General features: G+C 47.2%; 2 protein-coding genes across 3 annotated transcripts; one reads left to right on the forward strand and one right to left on the reverse strand.

Annotated features, from left to right (window-relative positions):
- The first annotated feature begins 1,319 nt into the window (after positions 1–1,319).
- LOC147576206 (uncharacterized) lies at positions 1,320–6,702 on the forward strand. The gene is given in 4 exon segments (XM_086681050.1): positions 1,320–2,389; positions 3,941–4,016; positions 5,895–6,191; positions 6,194–6,702. Coding segments are annotated over 4 exon segments (1,089 nt in total). The 5' UTR covers positions 1,320–2,171; the 3' UTR covers positions 6,692–6,702.
- Positions 6,703–8,973: 2,271 nt separating this feature from the next.
- Positions 8,974–23,850, reverse strand: NSMCE4A (NSE4A component of SMC5/6 complex). Of its 2 annotated transcripts, XM_086681048.1 has the most exons (11): positions 23,234–23,642; positions 22,452–22,529; positions 19,622–19,752; positions 17,351–17,502; positions 15,123–15,222; positions 14,359–14,449; positions 13,391–13,485; positions 11,237–11,285; positions 10,436–10,530; positions 10,250–10,335; positions 8,974–9,142 (listed from the first exon to the last, which is right to left on the reverse strand). In XM_086681048.1, the coding sequence occupies exons 1-10, from the start codon at positions 23,523–23,525 to the stop codon at positions 10,261–10,263; spliced, it is 1,158 nt and encodes a 385-aa protein (XP_086537174.1). In that variant the 5' UTR covers positions 23,526–23,642; the 3' UTR covers positions 8,974–9,142; positions 10,250–10,260. The 2 variants fall into 2 exon arrangements, with proteins under 2 accessions (XP_086537174.1, XP_086537175.1); XM_086681049.1 differs by lacking the exons at positions 8,974–9,142; positions 10,250–10,335; positions 10,436–10,530 and adding an exon at positions 11,031–11,137 and having other exon boundaries at positions 23,234–23,850.
- Between the last annotated feature and the right edge of the window lie 791 nt (positions 23,851–24,641).

The following is a 24,641-nucleotide window of genomic DNA, read 5'->3' on the forward strand; positions in this document are numbered from 1 at the left end:
TAACAGTAATTTCAGGTCAGGAACCACTATCGTCTCCTTCCCCAGCGAGGACTTCTCATAACTATTCAAACACATTTCACGATTTTTGACAAAGGATTAAAATTTAGGTATATGATAAAATACTTCTTTGCAAAACGTCCGTTTCTTTTGGTATTTCTCAGAGATAAGACACAACTCAGGCTACCTTTTGTTTATGTCAGGACCAAGTGTAGTGGTGCTGACGGTTTGTTCCAAACCAATCTGCTGTTTCAAAAAGGTTCTTTAGCTCCCTGGTTGGTCGTCTTCGTCCCGTTTCTCTTATCAGGAAAGAGAAACAATTCACAACATAATACTTAAATGAAGAGTACTTTTAGGTCCACATGGTTGTCTTTATAGAAGTTTTAATTAAGCTGATTCCGTAGTTAACAAGAGGCTGATATTGGGGATTGCATATTTTTCTTTCTCATTAAAGAGGCTATATTGTTTCCACAGGAGGGTAAATAAGGTATTAGCGTTTAGCAATTCACACACAGCCTGGCTCATCATGAATACCGGGAACTTGTGGAATATGCAAAGCTGTCAGGGCACAGGCATATACAAATTTTGGCTGAATTAATATCACATGAGTTTGACATCCGAGGGACATGACACTTTATCAGTGTTAAGATGGTATCTGGTGAATATTAAAATGCAGATTGAAATTGAGTTCAGGGTTTTGGCATGAAGAGAAATCACAGTCATGACTTGCTGTTTGAAATTCTTTTATTTTTTTAAGCATAAAATACCCACATTTACTTTCCTAAGTGTTTAATTTCTTTAAAAAAAAAGTTTTTTTAATGTTTATTTATTTTTGAGAGAGAGAGAAAAACAGAGGCAGAGCACAAGCAGAGGTGGGGCAGAGAGAGAGGGAGACACAGAATCCGAAGCAGGATCCAGGCTCTGAGCTGTCAGACACGGGGCTCGAACCCACAAACGTGAGATCATGACCTGAGCCAAAGGCGGAAGCATATCCGACTGAGCCACCCAGGCGCCCCATAACCGTTTCATTTCTGAATGAGTTCGGGGCTGCGGTTTCAAGCACATCTCTATAAACAGCACATTGGGGAAGGCACAGATTTTATTCTTACTAAGTCAGAAGACAGGTTGTAGTTATTCACTATATTTTCTCCTTTCACGTTTTGAGTAGAGACATCTCAATTGTAAAAGTATAAAAAACGAGGACGGTATTTGGCCATCTGCAGCTTAAATATATGGTGAAAAGCATCTTGAAGTGAATATGCAGAATCATTTCATTAGTTTTTATTTTAACATTTGTGTATTTCCTGCTAGCCTTTAAGAATGACCAGTTATAAACACAAATAATATGTGATTACAAGTAGATGAAAGAGTATTACAGCTTGGGGCGCACGGGTGGCTCAGTCGTGGTTGCGTGTTGGTTCACCGTCTGGCTCAATGTTGGTTGAGCATCTGACTCTTGATTTTGGCTCAGGTCGTGATCCCAGGGTCGTGGGATCAAGCCTCCCATTGGGATCCGTGCTGGGCATGGAGCCTGCTTAAGATTCTGTCTCTCTCTCCCTCTGCCCCTAACCCCCCGTGTGTGGGCCCTCTCTCTCACTAAAAAAAAAAAAAAAAAAAAGTATGAGAACGCAAAACCTCCACAGCAGCAGCAACGTTTAGCCAAGTGACATACCTGCTAAGGGATGGTGAGACCATATGACCAGGCCACCCGCACAGTCCAGCCTCTGCCAGCTACAACTGTGCATGCAGGATCTGCCCCGAGGCCCTCCGCCTCCCTGGGGGATACATATTCACCACCCCCGCAAAACACCAGCCAAACAAAAACGACAAAGACGCTCCCCTGGCCTTGGAAGGGGCTTCCTCCAGCAGCAAGGCTGCCTGTGTCTCTGAAGCCCAGCCCCTTCCACTTTGTGGCCATTCAGCCCAGCTCGCGCAGAAGTTCATTCCCTGCCAGCCGGACAGTGTCCCCACGTACCACTTCACAGTAGCCTCAATCTAGGATGGTGATGACACATACAAAAGCTTGTGACTGCCTCTGGTTGCCCTAGAAATCCACCCCCGGCATCCTGAGGGATCAACAATAAGGGGCTGAGGGTCTGAAAGAGCTGGAAAATAGTACTTTGCAGACTAGAGAATAAGAGATTGGAGACCAGGAAAGGGAGTGAAGGGCAAGCATGTTGTTCCTAAAGCTGGGGATAGATCGGGCTCTGGCGAAAACAAAGGACACGGCAGATAAACGGCACGAGGCTTCTGGAGGGGTAACCACAGGCGCCGGGCGGGGAGGGTCCCTGCGGAACCTAAGGGAGGACCAAGTGTCAGCGCAGACCCCACCCTCACGCCCTCCTCTGGTTACAGACTCAGAATGGTTGGATCTGAGTGCGGAAAACAGTAGGTATTCCTTCCTTCCCCTCTGAGCAAACGCCAGGAGAGTGTTCATTGATCTGGGAATGAGAGTGGCGCAGGAACGAAAATGATGCGCTCTGGAGTCGTGCAGGCATGCTTGCTGCCTCTGAAACCGACCCGGGACCTGTGACAAGTCACTGGACCTCTCTCGGCCTCAGAGGTCTTTGCAGTGAGACGTGATGAGTGCCTCCCACACATACTGTTTGGGAGGCAAGTGAAAGGACCCATTTAAGGTCCCAGCACATCACCCGGTATACAGTGAGCCCAGTATATGCTGCTTTGGAAATAATGCATAAGAACCTCTTAGGAAAGAAAAACACGAAAGCAGAAATAGGAGTCTGTTTAAGAAATTAGCTTTACTTACACAGTAATTAGTTTGGTTTTTTACCGGTCAATGTTATAAAATCCTTCTTTTGCTACAAAGAGAAGTCAGAGAAACAGAATATTCACAACCCAGGTTGCTAAAGACAACCTATTCACTAAGCAGGTTAAGAAACAAGAGTTCTCAGGCGCCTGGGTGGCTCAGTCGGTTAAGCGTCGGTCTTTGGCTCGGGTCACAATCTCGCAGTTTCTGAGCTCAAGCCCCCATGGGGCTCTGTGCTGACAGGTCAGAGCCTATAGCCTGCTTTGGATTCTGTGTCTCTCTCTGCCCCTCCCCTGCTCACACGCTGTCTCTCTCTCTCTCTCTCTTTCTCAAAAATAAACATAAAAAAAAAAGTTCTCCAGAATATCTCAATGTGACTGTGCAGATTTCTCAGCTGTATTCTTCTTTTTTTTTCAATTTTTTTAAATGTTTATTTATTTTTGAGAGAGAGAAAGAGAGCGAACAGGGGAAGGGCAGAGAGAGGGGAAGAGAGAGAGAAACCCCAAGCAGGTCCCACACTGTCAGTGCGGAACCCGATGCAGGGCTTGAACCCACGAACTGGGAGATCATGACCTGAGCCGAAATCAAGAGTTGGACGCTCAACCGACACTTAAGGCGCCCTGTCTCGCCTGTATTTTTCTGCATTAAATTAAAAAACCAACTTTCTCGCCATCCAATTGTTTTATTATCTATCTAAAATAAAAGCCTTTGACAAGAATCCTGAAACATGTTACAGTTAGCTGCTGCTGGGAATTAATGATAGCTTCTAAATTACACTATTTATAATTTTATGCGTAACTGAAAAGGGACTTACAGCTTTGAAAACTTATTTTCTGATCAAAGCTAAGTTCTTTGTTCTACCAACAATTGTACCAACAGTGGTTTGTGGAATGTGAAATCGCAACTGAGCCTCCCCTCTTCAGTGTTAAAGGTATTTGTTAGTCTGAACCTCAAACTCAGTATGGATCTCTGTTCATACTTCTATCAGAGAGCACTCCTTCCTTGCTTCGAGGAAAGACAGAAGTTAGCCAGAGTCCTGCCTATCGGCACCAAGAAACGCCTCTTGCTACGTGTGAAAGCGAGTCCCAAATCCTCCGTACCTCAGTGCACACCTGGGCCGTGGTTCCTGACGCCTTTCTCCAAATCCTAGTGTGATCTCTCTTTTTAATCTTCCAGATTGGCCTGGGCCCAAAACACTCAGGACCCTCGGATTGCAGGGGGTTCCCAGTCCCCACTAGAAAAGAAGATAAAGGTGAGGAAGTACGTTTACCGTGAACTTTGGAGCCAGAAATACCATCACAAAAAGTTCTTCTTCAAGGTAGAAAGGGCCTGAGTGTTGCAAGCAAGAGTGCTTTGTCAGTTAGGTTCGATTCACTCAGTACCCGCAGTGCTGAACAAAGCAAACATCGCTTGGGCCCTTGAGGGGCCTCAGCAAGTGAGGGACCTCGACATTAAACAGATAGCCACAGATTGTGATAACGGGTCATGAAAGATGGGATTTTATCTGAAAGAATTACATGCAAAGTGAGGAAGTGACATTTAAGCTAAAACCTAAACGTTACGTACGTTAAGTACCATAGTCAGAGCTGCTGTATTGTGTGTTTGGGAGTATAAGAGAATATATGAAAATACCAGATGGCAAAGAGAATAGGGTTTGAGGAACAGAGAAGCCAGTGCGGCTACATGTAGCAGAGCAAGCAAGCAGTCGAGCTAAGAGGGAGTCAGGAGCCAGATTATGAATGGGATTTTCTCCTAAAATCGATAGGACGCTATCCTAGGTTTCTGTGCAGAAAAGTGACGTGCTGAGATTTATGTGATACAAAGATCAATCCGGTTGCCGTGTGAGTGGTCTGATGGGGCTGGGGACAGAGGGAGAGAGTGTGGATTCAGGAACTCTAGTCAGGCTAACACCCTAGGATGGGGGCATCCTGAAGCTACCGGGGACAGGACTGGAAAGGTGGAAAATGAAGGGAGCACTTTGCAGTTAGAGCCAAGTGGAGGTGTTAAGTAGACAGTATCTAGGTCTGGAGATTCGAGTGCAAGGCCGTGTCGTGTGGGACTGTCTTGCTCATCCCTTACTGGCCCCGCCTAGAGCAGTCTCTGGCCCGTGGTAGGTCACCTTGTTGAGTGATTGAGACTGTCCACATCCAAAAAAGCCTAGATGAGACTATGCTCATCTTAAGTGACAATTTCTCTTATATTTTCTTGCATTACCTCTAAAAGACAGAGCCAGCAAAGCGGTGGAAGGCACGGCCATGAGGTAGGAGGAGAATGAAGGGCTATTCGGTCACCTGGGGATATTCAGCTAATGGCTGGAATTCTCTAGCAGGTCCAGGATAGCCTTGGTCACATGCCCTTGGCCACAGCCGGGAAGCCAGAGAAAAGTAAAGTATTTCAAAGAGGAAAGAGTGGTCCACTCTGTGAAATGCTGCTGAAGTCACAGATGACCGGGACAGAGACGAGGCCGCTGAATTTGTCACTGTGGAGATCCCTCATGAGCTAGACGACAACAGTCTGGGAAGGGCGGAGGGATGGAAACCCAAGTGAAAAGCGTCAAGGGCAAACTGTGGGGTGGGGCAGTGGAGAGGGGGGATAGGTTTCCGCTTCATGGCACACTAGGAAGGGGAGCCAAGGTGGGACGCGTTGCAGAGTCTTCCCTTTCTGTCGAAAAATGATGTCAACACTGGAACCTTTTTTTATGCGGAGTGATCCAGTACAGGGGAACATTTGATGAAGCAGGGAAGGGAATTTGGTGATTGCAAACTGAAGTTCTGGAAGCTTCACAAGGGCATGCAGAAGACTTGGCTTTTGATAGACAAAGGGGCAATGTTTCCATTACGAAAGCAGAGTCAGGATGGACACACGGTGGTTGTTCCGGCAACAAGAAGAGGAAGGTGTTTCTGACTGCCTGCTGCTGTTTCCTCAAGGTCGTCTAAGGCAAAATCTTCAACCGGGAGGGGGCTCGGGGGCAGGGGTGTGTGGGAGGTTTGGCGAGAAAGCCAGGGAACACAGCTAAGAGACCCCGACAGGGACACGGTGTCAGGAATGCCAGGCAGAAATGCTAGCCACTTGTGAGCCTGTGACAAAGGGCATCCGACTTAAAAAACTTCTAATGCTTCCCTCTGACAAGAGCCTAGGTGGCGTCCACTCTTCCCAAGTGAGGAAACTGTTACTCCAAAAGCTTCGACAGGAGAACGAAACACTTCATCCACCCAAAGCCATGTCTTTTGACTTCCGGTTTGCCAAAGCAGAGGCATATTACTATCGACGACATCAAGAAATAGTGCTGGGAGAGGCGTGGAAATACAAAATGGTTCCGGGGTGGGAAATTAAAATAGAGAGAGAGAGACCGCACAGTGAAAACACAGGAGATGCTAAAAAATGGGACTGTTTAGTGCCTGAGAGGGAGCTGGGCCAGATAGAGAGGTACATATATACCGAGCCGAACGGGCCAGAGGCCTCGGAGAAGGCAAGCGTCAGCCCCTCTCTCAAAGGATGCGCAGCCTAACGGTCTTCCCCAAGACATTAACCCTAGGGAAGGATGAAAAGACGGACACTCTCCAGAGAACACACAAAATGAAGACCAAAAAGCCCAGGGCGTCCTGGGCCAAGGAACAGATCAAGGGGTATCAAGACCGAATGACTCGAGGGAGACAGCTCATGGAGCAGAGAAGTGAAAGCCGAGCTCGGGGGCTCTCTGCCCCGGCTCCCCCTCTCCGCAGGCCTCCGGTGCACAGGGAGGAAGTGAAGGAATTCGAGCGGGTCACAGCCTATCCGATCGCCCAGCCTTACCAGGAAACGCTCCTAGAAGTGACCATCCTCACGGAAAAGGCCAAAAAGGAGGAGGAGGTCAAGAAGCCGCTCCACAGAGAGCTCTTGAGCATGCCACCGTTTTTGAGAAGTCAGCTAGAAAAAATTAAAGTTTAAGTTATTTTCTGGATTGTTGTATTTCTTTTTCAGGTGAGCATACGTTCAGAATCAGTGCGATAAAATCCCATACCCCTGAATCTTGTTTCTAAGTGTATCAAACTTTGGGGGCGGGGAGGGTAGATCAAGCATTTCAGCTGTCTGCAGAACTATCCCCCAAAATTTGTGACTTAAAACCCCCACCATCTTATAATAGCTCGTAATTCTGTGTCAGGAATTCAGGCAGAGCCTGCCAGTGCGATCTGCCCTACACATCCCCATTAGAGCAGCTTGGGGATATTCAGGTGACAGCTGGACTAGTCCGGAGGGTACAGGCGACACGCCCTTGAGGATGGCTGGAAGGCTGGGCTCACCTGGTCCCGGTCCGGGCCTCCCTTCTTCATGTAGTTTCTGGCCACCGGGTAGCTGGCCTTATTACAGGTGACTCGACTCTGGTAACTCGTCAGACACCACAAGGCTTCTTTTGAGGTAGCTTCTGAGGTCCCAGAACGTCACTTCTGCCGTCTGCTGTTGCTCCACCAAATCACCAAGACCAGCCCAGATTCAAGGGGGGAGGAAACAGATTTTCCTCTCAAATTTGCCACCATCTTTTCATCTACCACTCCAAGGCTCTGAAAACTCCATCACCCACAGAGGAAGGCAACTCTAGACATGTGTGCTTGAAAGATTGTAATGTTAAGACCACGTATGTGATTCCATTTATGTGAAATGGCCAGAATAGGCAAATTTTGACAGAAAATAGGCTATCGGTTGGGGCTCAGGGGTGAGGAGGTGGGCGAGGAAGGGTGATGGCCACCGGGTATGGGGTTGGGGGCGAGAATGTTCTACATCAGACCGTGGTGATGGTTACAGAGCCCTGTGAAGAGACTGATGAGTTGTTTGCCAGGAATGGGTGAATGACAAAGAGTATGAAGTAAACCTCTGCAAAGCCGTTCAATGAAACGGAAGAGAGAGCTGGAGTCTGGAGCGGGAGGTGAGCCAGGGTGTAGGCGAGGAGCCAGATCATGTGAGGCCTCGGACGGTTCTGAAAGCTCAGGTTGTTCAAGGGTCAGAGGCGGTGGGGAGTCACTGAGGCTGACGACCGGTTCTGAAGATGTGCAGGAGATGTGAAGGGCAGGAAGTAAGCAGGGACAGCAGATGGGAGGCTTCTGTGGCAGAAACCTGGGCAGGATGGAGAATCAGGACACCAGATGGGGAGTCGTGACCGATCAAGGTAGAGGGGAAGGAGAAGAGAAATCCTGGGTTTCTTTTGAGGAAATAAAGGAGTAGAGGGACCAGCACAGGGATTACAGGGAAGACAGACTTGGGAGCTGTTTTATACCTATGTTTAAAACAGCCCCTATGCTGGCAATAAGCCATTGCACATACATCTGTAGCTTTTCGGAGTTGAGTCAAAGTCGGAAGAATGTTTAGGATTAATTCATGAGAGTAAGATGGGGGGAGGGGAAGCAGGGAAAGCAACAGAATTTTAAGTGCCAAATGCACAGCATTTAACCCAGGGATCTATTTGGGTAGGAATCACCAGTTTGGTCTAAAATAGCCCCTAGAGGATGCTGAGAAAGGGGGTGCCACTCCACGCGGATCCAGGACGGCCAGGAGGGGAGAATAGAAGAGATTCTTGTTCAAAGAGGAGACAGGACAGTAACTGAGGGTTCTGGTAGTGGTTTTAAGGTGAGAGATAAACAGGCATGGTTGAAGGGAAAGTGCTCGGTATGGAGAGTGGCTGACAAGCCCGAGGACCAGGAAGGGCTGGGACCCAGAGCCTGCCAGAGCAGCGACACTCGGACACTTGACTCGGTCACCAGATGGGAGGAGGGAGAGAGGGAGGATGTAGCAAGCTGTGGAACGGGAAAGGGAACCAACAAGGGGCTAAAAAAACATCAAGAACAGGCCTGAAGGCCCAGCCAAGATCAGAAGCTTGGGAGTCGCGCCTGTCTGGTTGTCCTCTGTGTGCACACAGGGGACCGCTGATGGGAGCTGTGGGGATGGTCGTTCAGGCTGGCCTGGCAGAGGACTGAATAGTTTCTTGTGTGTAAATCACAGGCTGAATCATAGAAAATGGCTGATATTTGACCATGTTTTACCTACACAAACAATTTCATACAGTTCAATCCAATATTGGTTGACTTGACCAGCTAACTTTACATTTAGCTAAAGAGATATAAAAAGAACCATAATGATCTGTAGGCCATTGACATCCTAACTAAAAAGGTTTCAGTGGAACAGGACTAGAGAAAGGCCAAACTCTGGCATAATCAGAAAATAAAGAGTAACTACAAATATTTGTGAATATGGCAGTGAATTTCCTTTAATCAAAGACAACCAGGACCAATTCATTAACTATCAAAAGCTACATTTTACTAAAAACAATCTGTCTTTAAAAATGTTTAATCATACAATATATACAATACATGCTGCTTTCCTGTTTGGATTTCACTATCCAGTTGAGTCCTAAGAAAGAGGAAAAAAATAGCTGGTTAACAGTTTATAAATAACATGAATCCGAAGTTTACTAGATATACATAAATAGACTCCGACAACCAGTGCTTTCTCAGTGAGGAGGGCCCCGGTCCACCCACATTATATATCTTACATCTGCTCTCTTTCCCTCAGTTATCTTGGAACCAAAGCAGATTAAGTATTCAAAGTTCATTTTAACTCTCAAAATTACAGAAAATTTGAGTTAGAAAAATAAAACCTTAACAATGTTCTAATTCAAAATCTCCCCCCCCCCATTTTACAGATTGGATTTATAGACAAAATGAAGCTGAGTGAGATGAAGTCATCTCAGTGATTTTAATGTTTATTTTTGAGAGAGAGACAAAGTGTGAGCAGAGGAGGAACAGAGAGAGAAGAAGACACAGAATCCAATCCGAAGCCGGCTTCAGGCTCTGAGCTGTCAGCACAGAGCCCGACTCGGGGGCTTGAACTCACGAATTGTGAGATCATGACCTGAGCCGAAGTCGGACGTTTAACCGACTGAGCCATCCAGGTGCCCCCTCCGTGATTTTAAAGTCAGGGGCAGAGCCAACAGAATCCAGGTCTCCTGACTCCCACCCACAGCAAATGCCCGATCGTCACTAAGATTTCCTTCTAGCATGTTCTCCTTCATAAAAATTGAAGAAGTGTTTCACAGCATAACTCGAATTTAAGAAACGCCCATTTACTGACATCATTCCAAGGTAAATCTGTCCTAATCCTCCCTTTCTACTTCGTAGCTATAAAATAACCAAAACAAATCGGACACTGAACACGACTGATGGGAGGGTTCAGTATTCAATTTATCTAGTTTATCAACTTGTTGGGGCGGGCGGGCGGGGGGGGGGGGGGGTAGGAGGAGCCAAGCCAGGAACACACTCCTGCTCCGCCCCTTCAGAACCCCGAAGTAATCCAAAGAAGGGGACTTGCAGCCACTAGGTGGCACGCTGCCTTTCCCATCAGCACGCACAGTTCTAGGACTGGGGCACTAGAGGGAGGCAAATCCCAATTTCACCAGAATGCGAAAAAGGAAGGTGGTTTGGAATGCTAAGTAACGTTTCATAACATAGGAAATGTTACCTTTGCTGGCGTCAGGCGCTTAGCCTCTGCTGGCTCTGGCCTGAAGCAATCACAGGTTCTGAGATCTCAAAGGTCTTCACGATCTCCTGGTGGAGAACAGAGAACATTTTGGGCACTGGGTTAACGGCAAATGCCGTTTGGGAGACAGGACTACCCCGGGGAAAGGGGCAAGGGGCAAGGCTTTACCTCCCAGTCTCGGTAACTCAAAGCTATGATTCCTTGATTCCTAATTTGGGTGTTTTGGTCAATTCCCTCACTTTCTTCATTAATATTAACGGGCTCTGTTGGAAAGACAAGTTTTCAAAGGTTATCGAATCACAGGAGGTAGGCTGAACGTAAACTGTGGAACAGGAACGAAGCCTGTATCGAAAAGACACTTATAATATTACATACTTATTAGGATCCCACGCATCGTTGACTTGTTATAGTGTTGTAGCAAGTAATCCATTTGCTTCCATTTTTAAAAAACCCCACAAGATGGAGTGACACGTTGCAATCATTTAACAACCTCTGCAGATCTAAGTACTAACCACAGAGCTGAGCCCCAGTGAGTCCGAGAGAAATTAAGAGCTTTTAAAGTAACAATAAAGGCAATGGATGTACTTGATTCTCTGCAGGAGACCTTAGGAAACAAAGGACTCATGGAGCCCGGTGAAATTATTTGAGAAAGATTCTCCCAAGGAGAGGAGGGAGGTGGCTTCAGGGAAACATAGAAGGAAGGAAAGTACAATAGTAACTGCAATTACAAACATTCTAGATAAAAACTGGAGGGACTTTCTTGTCAATCTTTAAGGCAGTAAGTGTTGAGTCAACGATACAGATGAACCCTCTGGCTTTAAATGATGGCGATATTTTCAGTAAAGATACAGCAACGTAAAAGTTTGATACCTAAAATGCAAACTCATTTACATTTAGAAAGCTGCATTTCATGAACTCTAATAACACATATGTTTTCTCAAAAACTAATCTTAACATAGTATCCTTTACCTATTATTGGCAGTCGGTCTTGGTCAAGCTTTATTCTTGCAAAACCATCCTAAAACACAAACATGATTTTAGATTTGGATTCAAAAACCGATTTAAAAAATTAGATCCAAAACCTGTAACCACTGGATGAAAAGCATTATTCCTTAATTAGAAAGCTCCATATCCCAGACACTCAAAATGTACCATAACAATAATGAGATTACGTAGACAAGATACATGGGGCTTCCCTCGGGTTTCTGATCAGCCTCTATCCTGAGGATCTGCTAAATAAAACCGAAACTGGCTTATCTCTTTAACTGATTCATGCGTATTTTTGAACACTCCATATTTTATCAGGTGTTAGCTCATCATCTACCGTTGACAAAATACGCCTTTGTTATCATCTCTGGGAAGATACTCTGGTCAATACAAGATTTTTGTTTAAGGTTAAAATCAAATTCATCTTACATATGCAGCAGTGCAACCTGTTACAAGACTAAAGATAGGTCTAAAGTATACTTCTTTTCTTATATTTCAGTATATTTTTGAGTAGGGTTTTTTTTGAACCTTCTATTTTGAAATAATTTCAAACTGAAAGAGCTACAAGGCTACTATAAAGAACCTTTATAGTGTATGTATTTTTTAAGTTTATTTATTTTGAGAGAGAGCGAGCGTGTGCCCACATATGTGACGGGAATGGCAGAAAGAGAGAATCCCAAGCAGGTTCCACAGTTAGCACAGAGCCTGATGTGGGGCTCAAATCCACAAACCGTGAGATTATGACCTGAATGGAGATCAAGAGTGGATGCTTAACCAACTGAGCCACCCAGGCACCCCTCCCTTCCTATATTCTTTACCGAGCTTCACGAAGTTTTTCACCAAGTTTTTTTCACCAAACTTCACTGTTAAAGTTTTGCCACATCATTTCACTCTCTCTACATATTCATTTGTAATTGTTTTTTAAGTTTATTTATGTTGGAAAAGAGACAGCAAGTGGGAGAGGGCCAGAGAGAGAGAGAGAGAGAGAGCGAGCGAGAGAATCCCAAGCAGGCTACACACTGTAAACACAGAGCCTGATGCAGAACCCACGAACCTTGAGATCATAACCTGAGCTGAAGTTGGGACACTTAACTGACTGACCCACCCAGACACCACTGTACTAGTAATTTTTAAAAAAAATTTTTTTAATGTTTATTTACTTTTGAGAGAGAGAGAGAGAAAGAGAGAGACCGTGCACATGAATGGGGGAGTGGCAGAAAGAGAGGGAGACACAGAATCCGAAGCAGGCTCCAGGCTCTGAGCTGTGAGCACAGAGCCCAATGAGGGGCTTGAACCCACAAACCATGAGATCATGACCTGAGCTAAAGTCAGACGCTTAACCAACTGAGCTACCCAGGCACCCCAAATTTTTTTAAGTTTATTTCTTTATTTTTGAGACAGAGACAGTGCAACTGGGAGAGGGGCAGAGAGAGAGAGAGAGAGAGAGAGAGAGAGAGAGAGAATTCCAAGCAGGCTCTGTGCTGCCAACACAGAGGCCGATATAGGGCCTGAACTCACAAAACCAGGAGGTCATGACTTGAGCCAAAACTAAGAGTCCTATGCTTAACAGGCTGGGCCACCCATGCACCCCTCCCGTATTAGTAATTTTTATGAGATAATAAATGATAGCCTGCTCCCTTTCCTTAGTACTTTCAGTATAGGATTCTTGAGGAGAACAAGATCTTTTCTTACCTAACACGGCAACTATCAGATGTGGGCAATTTAAATTTGGGAAATTGAACATTTATACCACACTGTTCTCTAATTTATAGTTCCATACTCAAACTCTGCGAATCCTTTTTATAAATAATTTCCAAAATGTAAAAGCAAGCTCACAACTTCTTTTTTTAAGATTACTTATTATGTTGAGTAATCTCTACACCCAACGTGGGGCTCGAACTCATGACCCTGAGATCAAGAGTCATATGCTCCATCGACGGAGCCGGCCAGGCGCCCTTCGCGCACAAATTTTCAGCTAGTTTCTTCTGCCTGTGTGCCAATGTTTTGCTACAACGCAAATACATACATACATACTAGTTAGTACAAACACCTCTGCCAGCTCCCACCCATAGCTTTTACTATGTACCCTCTTAAAAGCTGTAAAAGATAAAAAAGAGAAATAATCTTAAATCTTACCCTTATAATGAAGGAAACATGAAAGATGTTTTCCACTGTTCGGGGAAAAGAATGTGGATCAACCACAAAGTCAAAGAAGGACATAGGAGTATCAGCTGCAGACGAAAAAGAAAAAAAAAAATTCTTCAAAACGGGAAAGATGCATTTTGCTATCAGTAAGACCAATATTCTCTTGTGTGCACAGAGGAAGGAAATGGGCCCTCAACCTGCTGTTGGGAGTATAAAGGGATACGGCCCTTCTGGAGGCCAATTTGGCCTATTATAAAATACATATGCCCACTGATCTGGCAACCCTCCTCCTACACAAATGTCGGCAGGTGCGTGCAAAGCTGTGTGCCAGGATTCTCTGCTACACCGGCTTTCACGAGAGTAAGATGCTACAAAGAACTTCCACTCGTCCACTCACGGGGGACTTGTTCAATGTATTTATGACACAGCCCTACAACGGGAATCACTGGAGAGAAGGGCGATCTACCCGTATCGACGTAGAAGAATGTCGACGTGGAAAACTCAGGTTGCGGAAGAACGTGTATATTAGGATTAGCTTTGAAAAAAGCAAAACCAGCAAAGATGCCCAACTTACTTATGTGCATAGTTACGTAACTGACATAAAGCTAAGACGATCTGAGCACGCAAGGCACGCCATACAAGGGGCTGCCTCTAGGGAGCGAGAAATGGAACAGGTACTTGACTCTACCGCTCTCACTTCTATGGCACCTTTTGTTTTGTAACAGAAAAAATACCCCATCTTTTAAAAACAAAAATGAAAAGTTACTTTGCCAACAACCTCACATGGGATATCTAAAGGAGAGAAGCTGCGTTACATATATAGGCCGAAAAGCAATCAAAATGATTCAAACATTGTACAGAACCGAAAATGCGTTTTGAAAACTAACTTCTCATCGAAAGGGACATGTGTCTAACTGATAAATACAAATTGCTCTACTTGAACTTGGTATCATACTTACGATCCTCTCGGAAATAGGTCTGCAATAATCCCAAAATTCTTTCCACTTCCTTTTCTGTTGCTTCTTGATGAGATTCTTCCATTTCACTTAACTGAAAACACAAAGTCGTTACCAGACTGTTTGCGTTTTCTGCCCTCTTCCGCGCCCATATTCGTCTAAATGTCTTTTATTAGGGATCACTACCAGTTTTGACCCCCATCTTCAAATTTACAGTTAAAAAAAAAACAAAACTTTGTTTCAGTTAACATTTTTCTATTAATTTTTTAACAGAGGAGTTAACATGACCAAATCGACCATGTTCAGGTTGAACATAAATAAAATAGCACAACACAAAAAGTGGTTCAGAACCGTGGTTCTCAACTGGGAGTGATTTTTGCCTCTTGGGGACATTTGCCAATACCTGGAGATGTTTTTGGTTGTCACAACTGGGGATGGGGGAGGAGGCGGCTACTGGCATCTAGTGGAAAGAGGCCAAGGATTGCTATGGGGCCTCCTGCATCGCACAGGACAGCCAATCATGACGGACAATGTTCCTGCCCCCAGGGCTAACTGTGCTGAGGCTGAGAGCCCCTGATCCACTACAGAAAGGAATTAAAACTAAGACAAGGGTTAACCCGGTAAAACGTTTAAAAGCTTAAATTATTTAAGTGATTATTTAAGTAACCAAACCTGACTCCAGACCCTAAAGCTTAGAAAAGATGGCCAAATTGCATGTATGTTATATTAACAGCTACTTTAACCGTAGGCATTTTCAGAAGACAAACCTGGTCAGGCATGGTCTTCTTCTCTTCTGTCGTGGGACCTTTTCTCGGACGATCGCTTCGTGGCTTTGGCACAGGGAACTCTCCTTGTATTGAACCCAACCTAATGAAAAATATGCTTTCATGTCCTTTTTTGTTTGTTTTCTAAACCAATTCCACTAACTGGAAGCAGCTCCCACGGAATGGTCAGATTCAGACCAGGCTTCAGTGCTGTATGAGCTGACATCACACCGAAACTCTGGTCGGGTCTGTGACATCCTTTCTGCTCCCTCTGTGTTTCTCAAAGAACTCCTAGGAGCTTCTCTCAATTACAGATACCTCCTCAAACACCTTCATATTTTGCTTTCGACAGCAGACCGGTCAACATGCCTGTGGTCTTCCCAGCTAGCCTACTGTGTTCTTGGCAAAGCCAACTTCAGATCAGGGAAGAAGAACATGTGGGGAAGAGGAGAAAACAGCTCCCCTGGGGGTTAAAAGCCTCTGGACTAGGGGTGCCAGTGCCGAGGCTCACAGCCTCGGACTACGGAACATACCTGTCTCGGGAGAACAGTTCAAACAGAAGCCATGGGATTCTTTTCCCCTCTGGACTCCCCGTACCCCCTAAAAAAGGCCCAAAGGCAGACTTAAGCTACAGTAATAGATGTACCACGCAGCGATCACGGCCCCGAAAACATAGACCCGTGTGGTCCCTCCGCCTGAGGAGATCAAAGGGTGCAGTGTAGATGGACAGATCCAAATCCACACACACGTGTCCATTTCAGCGCAATGGGGTGGATCCCACAGCATCATACTAGAATAATACTGTGGTGCCGGGAGCGCATGTGGGCAGAGGTCTACCCAGACGTGGGAGTGATCTGGTTGCGATCTCTGATCTTGCCTTCTATCTGTCCGGAGAAGTTACTGGAGGCTTCCAAGTTAGGGTCTGGGACATCGGCAAACATTCCCAGGTGGAAAAGATGGGGGAAGACATTGTAGGCCAAAGACACAGCAAGTGCAAGGGCACACAGCTGTAAGCACTTCACTGTGGGTGCAACTTCGGCAGGATGAGGAGACAAAGTTTAAGGCACAGCACCAAAGGCTCCCTTTAGATCTTGGGATTTAGGACAGAGCCAAGAACTCAACAGCAAAAAACAGAGATTTGGACTTTATCCTGTAACGAAGAAGTGTGACCTTTATGCTGTAATGGAGGCAGTGCTAACTGCCTGTGCTAACTGAAGGCTTTTTAAAAACCTAGGCCTCGCCCCACACCTGTGCATCTCCAGAGCCTTCTAACTGAGGCGCTACCACTCTCGGGAGGTTTGCAAGGGTAAATCAGAACAGACAAACCTCCCAGGAGCTATATAGCACTTAAGAAGAAACAACATCAGAAAGAATCTGCTGGGGGACACAGCCAGGGCATTTGAAGATGGTCTTAGAGAAGAACCAGTGAGCACCATTCTTAGTTTCTCCAAAAGGACTGAACTAGGAAATGAAGACAGAAGCTAATGTGAGTATAAAAAAAAAACAAAAAAAAACTTTTCAAAACTAGACCTGTATCCAAAAACTCAACCAGGCACTTATGTGACCATGACTCAAGCAGGCTTCAAGTATAGGTCAGTTGATCATCCGACAGGAAATTACAGTAAGTGGCACTTTACATACATTGGTAGGATCTGAAGATACTCTCCATAAGAGGTATCGTCCTCCTACATGGTAAGGATTAAAGGTGACAAAACAAAGCCAGACGTTTTGCCCCAGACCGGAAGTCTCACATACTAGGAAACAAAGGAGCCGGCAGGGCACCTAGTAAGAGGTCCTGGCCCACAGCCTTCCCTGCTTAAATTAAGCAGGATGGGGCGCCTGGGTGGCGCAGTCGGTTAAGCGTCCGACTTCAGCCAGGTCACGATCTCGCGGTCCGTGAGTTCGAGCCCCGCGTCGGGCTCTGGGCTGACGGCTCAGAGCCTGGAGCCTGCTTCCCATTCTGTGTCTCCCTCTCTCTCTGCCCCTTCCCCGTTCATGCTCTGTCTCTCTCTGTCCCAAAAATAAATAAAAAACGTTGAATAAATTAAGCAGGATGAGGATCCATCCACATCGAGATTGTATGGGCTTTTCAATCAAAGTTTACAAAGTCTCCAAACAATGGCATCATGACTGTCACCTCCACAATACCAAATAATGTTTGTTTCCTACAACGAAAAAACAACTTAAGGTTTACAAATGACTGGTCTGTCAGATTTTTAAAATAATCTTACAGAAAGTGGAATGTATGGGTTTTATTAAAGGTGTTTTCTGCTGTTTTGCCTGATATTTTCCAGGAGTCATAGACTATGAATTCAAAATCAGAACTATCTTCATCACGGATGAGTTCTTCAGCTTCTAGCGGATTTACACCCATATGTGTCAGCTACAAAAATGAAGGGAAACAAAAAACCCCAGTTAAGCCACAAGCAATCATTCACCACATCAAATAATCTGCATCAGTAAACTTTAAGAGGCCAGAGGCAAAGCCTGTTTTCAAGGCCCTAACACGCTGGCTAAATTTCTTTCGATACAGATAATTTCATACATAAATTCCAACTTTCAAAGGCAGAAACACGAGAATGAATGAACTTAGTCCATCAAAGTATTAGGAAAGCAGTTCCGGCATACGAATCCGAAATCACATCCCAAATCAAAGCCTCCAACACAGAACAGGCCAGGTTTAGCTGGCTTTCGGATTTTCATTTTAGCCAACCTCCCAGAGACCACTACTCAGCTTGCGCCTCAGTATATCCAGAGAGCAGTGGCCTAGCGTCAGAGAATCACTCATCCTAAAACTGCCTTCCTGCGAAGAGTTGCCAGAAGTTTAGTAATTCTCTCATCCCCAACTATCTTACAGAAAATGACAGCGCTTTGATTACATTATAGAATTATAAAATGCCTCCAAGTTATCAAATTAAAACAGTAATATCAAATATGAACAATCACAACGCTCTCAAGGAGCTGACCCCTATTAAAGGCAATCAAGTTGTAAAGAAAAAGGCTGCAAGAACCAGATCAGGGACATAAGGTCGGCATCCATCACCCCCGCCCTCTGCCACCTTGTCTCCCCCCCCACACGTGGGAGGACGGGTCCGTTTCTGTCTGGTCCAGTCTACCGGTCTTTTTTTTATAGAACCTATATTTGATGTACTCAGAAGGATCTTCCCCACCCAGCCATCACAGAGCTATTAATTTAGGGTTTTACTCTGAATGCCTTAAAGACTTCCGGAATTTATTGTGATTTGTTCAAGTACGCAGCTCACTTGGATAAATACCAGTAATTTTAAAAAAGACAACCCAGTATATATGGTCATTTTATTTGTTCAGCTGTATGTTAGTGTGCATTTTCCAAATGCATTATGCCTCACAATAAAAAAGTTAAAAAAGAAGATTTTACGGTTTTCAATGTAAGTTAAATTTCAGTTTTAAACCATTTAAGGTTTTAAAAACAACAGAAAACTCATCTGCCCCCTGCCTTTACAAAAGAATGAATGTATCTGGTCCGATCTCACAGTACTAAATCATTTTAATAGCCATTTGACAAACATTCAGTCAGAAATTCAAAGGTCTAGCAGAAATGCTAGGACAGAGCTTCGCTCAGAGTAAAACCAAAAAAAAAAGAAAAAAAAAATCAACAACAGGGTAAAATGCACGGTCAGCTTCATTGTGCCTTTTTTGGTAAATCCACCAAGGAAAAAATTTTTAATTTTGGGTAACAACCATCCAAAAGAAAGGTAAATAAAACAACCACAAAAAGACCCACAAAATAGCAAAACCCTAAGCATATTCATGTGGTTCCCATTTATTCTCAAAGACAGAGGAGAGGGGCACCTGGGTGGCTCAGTCGGTTAAGCGTCCGACTTCGGCTCAGGTCATGATCTCATGGCTCGTGGGTTCGAGCCCCGCATCGGGCTCTGTGCTGACTGCTCAGAGCCTGGAGCCTGCTTCGGATTCTGTGTCTCCTCCTCTCTCTGTCCCTCCCCTGCTCTTGCTCTGTCTCTGTCTCTCAATAATACATAAATGTTAAAAAAAAAAAAAAAAAGACAGAGGAGAACTTGCCCCCAGGCCTAACTCATCTCCAGCTGAGCTCTGCCACCTGCTGCGTGGGTTTTGTCCAGCCAGGACAAAGGGTCCCCAGTCACTGAGAATGAGCTAGAATACTTTTTTTTTTTTTTTGAGCTAGAATACTTATGAACTGATAGTTCAGGGGAAAAATGGCCATTTGTAAATAAACATAGCACCCAGAATCTTTACTTCGAATGCTAAGAGATTTCGAAACCTCTAGGCTGCCGCCCTGTATTCCTCGACATGGCTATCCTGTCATCGTTTAACTTGGTGAGATGAGATCTCTTTGGGGGAATCTGAGACTTGTGCCCCACCACCCCCCCAAGAAAAGGAAAAAGGAAGTGAAAGCCATTGGCATACAGATCTAATCAAAGCAGATAATTAATCTGTGACCTGGGACACATTTTTTGTTTAAGATTCCACAGCTTTGAACTTACTAGAGTTTCAACGTAGCGCAACATATCGAACGAGTTCAGATCAGAACGCAGCTGCTTTGCCTTCTCTTTGCCCAAATCTGAAGCCAAAACAAGAAACTGGGCATCCAGGACTGCTTCTCTTGCCCGGGACACTGTTCAAAAAGAGAAGGAAAATACACATGATTCACAGGGATTTTCCCGAAATTTCCACCTACTTACTTGCCATTTCCCACTGGACCAACCAAAAAAAAAAAAAAAAAAAAAAGGAAACATACCCATCTCCCTCTAAAACCTGGCTCTCATGCCCAACCCACCAAAATCTGGAGTCAAAGCTGACCAGTCCTCCGGGCTCTGTGCAGACAGTTCAGAGCCTGGAGCCTGCTTCAGATTCTGTGTCTTCCTCTCTCTCTCTCTCTCTGCCCCTCTCCCACTCATGCTCTGTCTCTTTCTCTCTCTCTCTCAAAAATAAATAAACATTAAAAAAAAAAAGCTGACCAGCCCTCCTAAAAGCCCCTCTCCCTCCAGGGTCCTTCTCCTCCTGTGAACTGAACTACCATCTCTTTATAGCTTGGGTTCAACAAAGCCTGTCTCCTCTCTTAACACCCAGCTTCTCCCCCCCCCACCCCCAACGCCAGCAGCCCCACCTCTGCGTCCCTCCTCGACGCGAGCGGAGGTAAGTCAAAAGGAAGGCCTGCTCCGTGTAAGGCCTGGTGGCTTGTTGAGCGGCCACCACAAACCGTCAGGGGACATCAACAGAAATAATGGCACCGTCTGGGCAGTCAGCCTAAGACTCACGCCCCGGGTGCCAGCCCGGGCCACCATGTGGACAGAGGCCACGCAGCAGGGCGGCGACCCTGAGGATGGAGGGCCCGAAGGCGTTTGACAGAGGACCCCGGATTTAAGACAAGCTATACCGAGAAAAAGATTTAAACAGGAGTCAAGAAGGGAACAGGACGACAAAGTGTGCAGAGGCGAGGGACCGGCCCTTTGGAGGAGACGGCGGGGCTGGCGGGACTGGGAGGGTGAAGAGGGCCCTGGGAACACCTGGAAAGGCAAACCGGAAAGGGAGCCAAGAAGAGGCGAAGGCGGCAAAGTTCAAGTACAGAAACACCTGTGCCGGGTGTGCTCCCGGAGGCCTTGTGGGTGTCGCGCTTACTGAACACACACCTCCAGCGGCTGAACTTGGCTGACTCCCGTTTTTGCTTTTATACATCATTCTTCTCCCTTTTTATTTCGGGGGTGCTGCTGCGGAGCGACCATGCGTAAGAGAGGGAAGCAGAGGCCAGGCTGCTCCGGGTGCCTTGCCTGCTGGCCTCACAGCACGGTCGGCGAGAAAAGCACAGACTTCTCGGTCACAGCTGGCTTTGAGGCTCCCACCGAGGGAAAACCATGAGTGCCAAGGATCTAGAATTCTGTGTTTGCTGAGCAAGCAAGTAATTTTGCCTTAAAGAGGTGACCCAGTCAGCACAGGGGCATTAGCCGAGGAGGGAGTGATGTGTGGCCCAAGAACTAATAAGATGCATAGTATAGTACAAAGGGGTGAATGAGTCACAGACAGCGCTAACAAGGGGTGAGGAGGGATTTAACCAGGTGAAAGGGAAACGCTCAGTTCTGGAAGGTTTTAACGAGATTTAGCAAATGTGGGACACCAAGATGGGGAACAGTGCAGACGCTGTGACCAGGGCTAGAAAGACACTCATTTGAGAACATGCAGACGTGGCAATGTTAAAAGTGAGCAACAGTTAAGCCATTAGTCGGACTGGGAAATTACTAGAAAGAAAGGGTCTGGTCCTCAAAGAACATGAAGAATTGTCTGGGCAGCACAAGTTGTTGACTCTTCCTTACCACCGAATTTGTCTGCATTCTGCCATTCTGCTGCCACAGAACTGTTAGGAGGACGGTGGGGAAAGTGGTCTGGGGACTTGCTCTAGGGTTCGGGGCCCCAGTGCCTACATCAGGGGGTGCCCGACCTGCCTTCTGTCTTTGAACAGACTACTGCTGCCACAAACCCTTTTAATTCAAACCAAGATTTTTTTTTTCATTTTCAGAGAAAGAGAGAGAGAGAGAGAGAGAGAGAGAGAGCACGCGCACATGCACGCGCACATGCACGCCCATCGGGGAGGGGCAGAGAGAGAATCCCAAGCAGGCTCCACGCTGCCAGTGAGGAGTCCTACATGGGGCTCGAACTCACCGAACTGTGAGACCATGACCTGAGCCAAAATCAAGGGTCGGATGCTTAACCGACTGAGCCACCCAAACCATGATTGTTTTTTAAACTCCCCTCTCCCCGTGGAGGGTGCTCAGTGCTCTGACATATCTCTTTATCTCTCTCTCACCACCCCCCTACTAGAGACCAACAGCTCCACTAGTGGACAAGGCCACTACACCCCTGCCCCCCACCATAGGCGGACCAATAGCAAGGAGCTGGGAGGAGGGCAGGACTAGAAATAGGATGTCACAGCCCAGCTCAGTTCTCCTTTAATTCATCCATTCAACAAACTCACCCTGGGGATACAGCAGTCAATACCACAGAAAGATAAATTCATGCAAGTATAATACAAGTTCTCAACCTTGAACGAGCAACAGAACCACCTGGGGGGCTTGCTAAAACAGGCTGCTGGCTGCGCCCCCAGAATTTCACATAAAGCCTTCAATACACCTTAGGGAATGGTAAGCACAACACAAGCAGTATAACCACTCCAACGAGAAAGCTTCCAAAACTAGTAAAGAAAACACTACTATATTATGTGGGAATTGTTTAATGTCAATAATATGGCTCTTATATAAAACTAATAAAAAATTATCCTAAAACTTACAATAAAAAGCTCCCATATATAAAATAATGAATTACCTCCATTAAACAGAGTGTTGGCCTCTTCAAGGACTTCAGTTAGTTTGTCGCTGGCATTCAGTATATCCTCTCGGTTTTCTACGTAAAGAAATACAAGGTTTGGCAAATGTGCTCATCATTCACCAAGTCCTTAATAAAGTGGTCACCTGGGGTGCTGAGGAGTCCTGCCCCTGCTCCCTGGGGTGATTATTTCACACATCTCTATCTTTTTAACCAAAGCGTCTCCGAAAGAGAAAGGTGACTGTACCTTTAAGGAGCATGAACTTTAAAAGGGGCCTTGCTGCCTTTAACCTTCACCCAAAGGGCTCCACTGCTTCTGCAGCCTCCGAGGAGCGCTCCTAACAGTGGTTCCCAAACTCTGCAAGCCACAGGGACCCCTGGTGGGCCACCCGACAGATGGACGCGCCACCCCGAGTTTCGGAGTGGGTAGGTCCGGGGTGCGGTCCTGGTGCGGGCCATTTCTGACAGCTCCCTGGTGGCGCCGCCCGCGCTGGGCGGGCGACCCCTCGCGGGACCCACCGACTGCCAGATACGACACCCGGGGCCCGAGCCCCGCCGCCACTCCTTCCCGGCCGTCTGGGTTCGGGCGGCGCCGTCCGGCCCCCTCGGGGCCCGCGCGCCACCGCCAAGGTCGCGCGGCTCGCTCCACGCGACGGCGCGGGGCCACCCGGCGAGCCAATCGAGGCGCGGCCGGGCGGCGCGGGGTGGGCGCGGGCTCCGTTGACCAGCCGGGCCGCCCGGGCCTGCGTCCCGCACCTGCCCCCGCCCGCGCCCCGCCTTACGTTGGACCGAGTTGATGAGCGCCCGGTACTGATGGCGGATCTGGCGGCACAGGCCGTGGTCGGTCTCCGCCTCCAAGCTCGCGGGGTCCACCATCTCGTCCCCGGAATCCGACGGCTCTGCCTCCTCCAGGCTCGGGCGCTCCGGGGCCTCCCTGCGCTCGGGCGCGGCGCTGCGGCGGGACACGGGCGACAGCGGAGACCGCGAGCGGGAGCGGGAGCGGGTGCGATCCCGGTGCGGGTCGCGGCCCCGGCCCCGGCCCTCGGACCGGCGGCCGCTGCTGTCCCCGGACATCGCGCCAATTCGCCGTGCAACTTCGGAACGGCGGAAGTTCGCGCCAGAAACTGAAACCCCTGCTCGGCGCGAGCGCCCGCTCCCCGCGGAACGCGGCTCCCGGGCTGGCGCCAGCGCACAGCGACGCCTCTGGCGGGAGGCCGGCGGCGGGCGCGGTGCTGGGCGCTCCCGAGGCGCCGCGGGGCCCCGGCCCCGGCCCTCCGCTCGCTGGCCGTTTGCCGCACCCGGGGCCCGCTTACTCCTCGCTGCGCGGGGGTCACGGCCTTGGCCCGCCGGGCCCCCCACCCGGCCCGCATCTTCCCGGGTCTCTTTGGTTCCCCAGGACACCGCCACGGCCTGGCGACGTCAGGGCGCGCAGGGCACGTGTGTCATGGAGGCTGCCGCGGATGACGCCGGGCTCGGAGGCAGAGATGTGGCTCTGTGACCTGAGTTTCTCCGAGCCATCACGGGGCGGATCCACTGAGGTTCACGTGCAGCCGGCAGTCCCACTCCTGGTGAAGCCAGAAGGACAACAAAAATGAACAACAAAAAATTGACTTTCTCCTAGTAAACTGTTAACCGTCCCTTCTAAATAGCTACAGCATGGCAGCTTATGTTCACAATTGGTTCTCAAGCTAAAATATTCTGAAGTATCTTCAAAAAGGGTCCAAGACAGATGGAATTATATTCAGAAAAACCTATGACTTTCATGCTACGTATTTGGGGTTGTACTGCAAATGTTGTTTCTCAAAAGTTCTCTTTGGTGCTGAGAATGCATTCGATTTTCTCAAGGAAACAATAATATAAGTTGCGTTTCTACGTAAGGCTACAAAAATACTTCTGTGCGTCTTGTACAGTCAGCTGGAGGTAAACGCTGTTTGCAGCTGCCCCACAGCCGGTACAGCACCGCAGCCCTACTTACCTGGGTTTCAGAAAAGGTAAAAGCTGGTGCCTGCTTCATTGGATGCGTTATAATTGGCCTAAATGAGTCGTGGCAATCTTATCCTCCTTCCTCAATGACTGGACTAGGGACGGGCATGTAATCCAGCTCTGGTCAGTGATATGGGAGGGGGCGTCCCATCTGCATGAAACACAAAGCCTCCAGAAAAGAGAGGCTTTATCCCCACCCTCACTCCT

This window comes from Puma concolor, chromosome D2 (assembly GCF_028749965.1).
Source record: "Puma concolor isolate L17-30 chromosome D2, mPumCon1.1.hap2, whole genome shotgun sequence".
Taxonomy (NCBI): domain Eukaryota; kingdom Metazoa; phylum Chordata; class Mammalia; order Carnivora; family Felidae; genus Puma; species Puma concolor.

Coding starts and splice junctions, on each gene's coding strand:
- NSMCE4A (XM_086681048.1), bottom strand. CDS start 23,525: ATGTCCGGGGACAGCAGCGGCCGCCGGTCCGAGGGCCGGGGCCGGGGC. Junction 14,450..15,122: donor AGAAGACCATGCCTGACCAG/GTTTGTCTTCTG, acceptor TTGTGTTTTCAG/TTAAGTGAAATGGAAGAATC. Junction 13,486..14,358: donor GACCTATTTCCGAGAGGATC/GTAAGTATGATA, acceptor TTTCGTCTGCAG/CTGATACTCCTATGTCCTTC.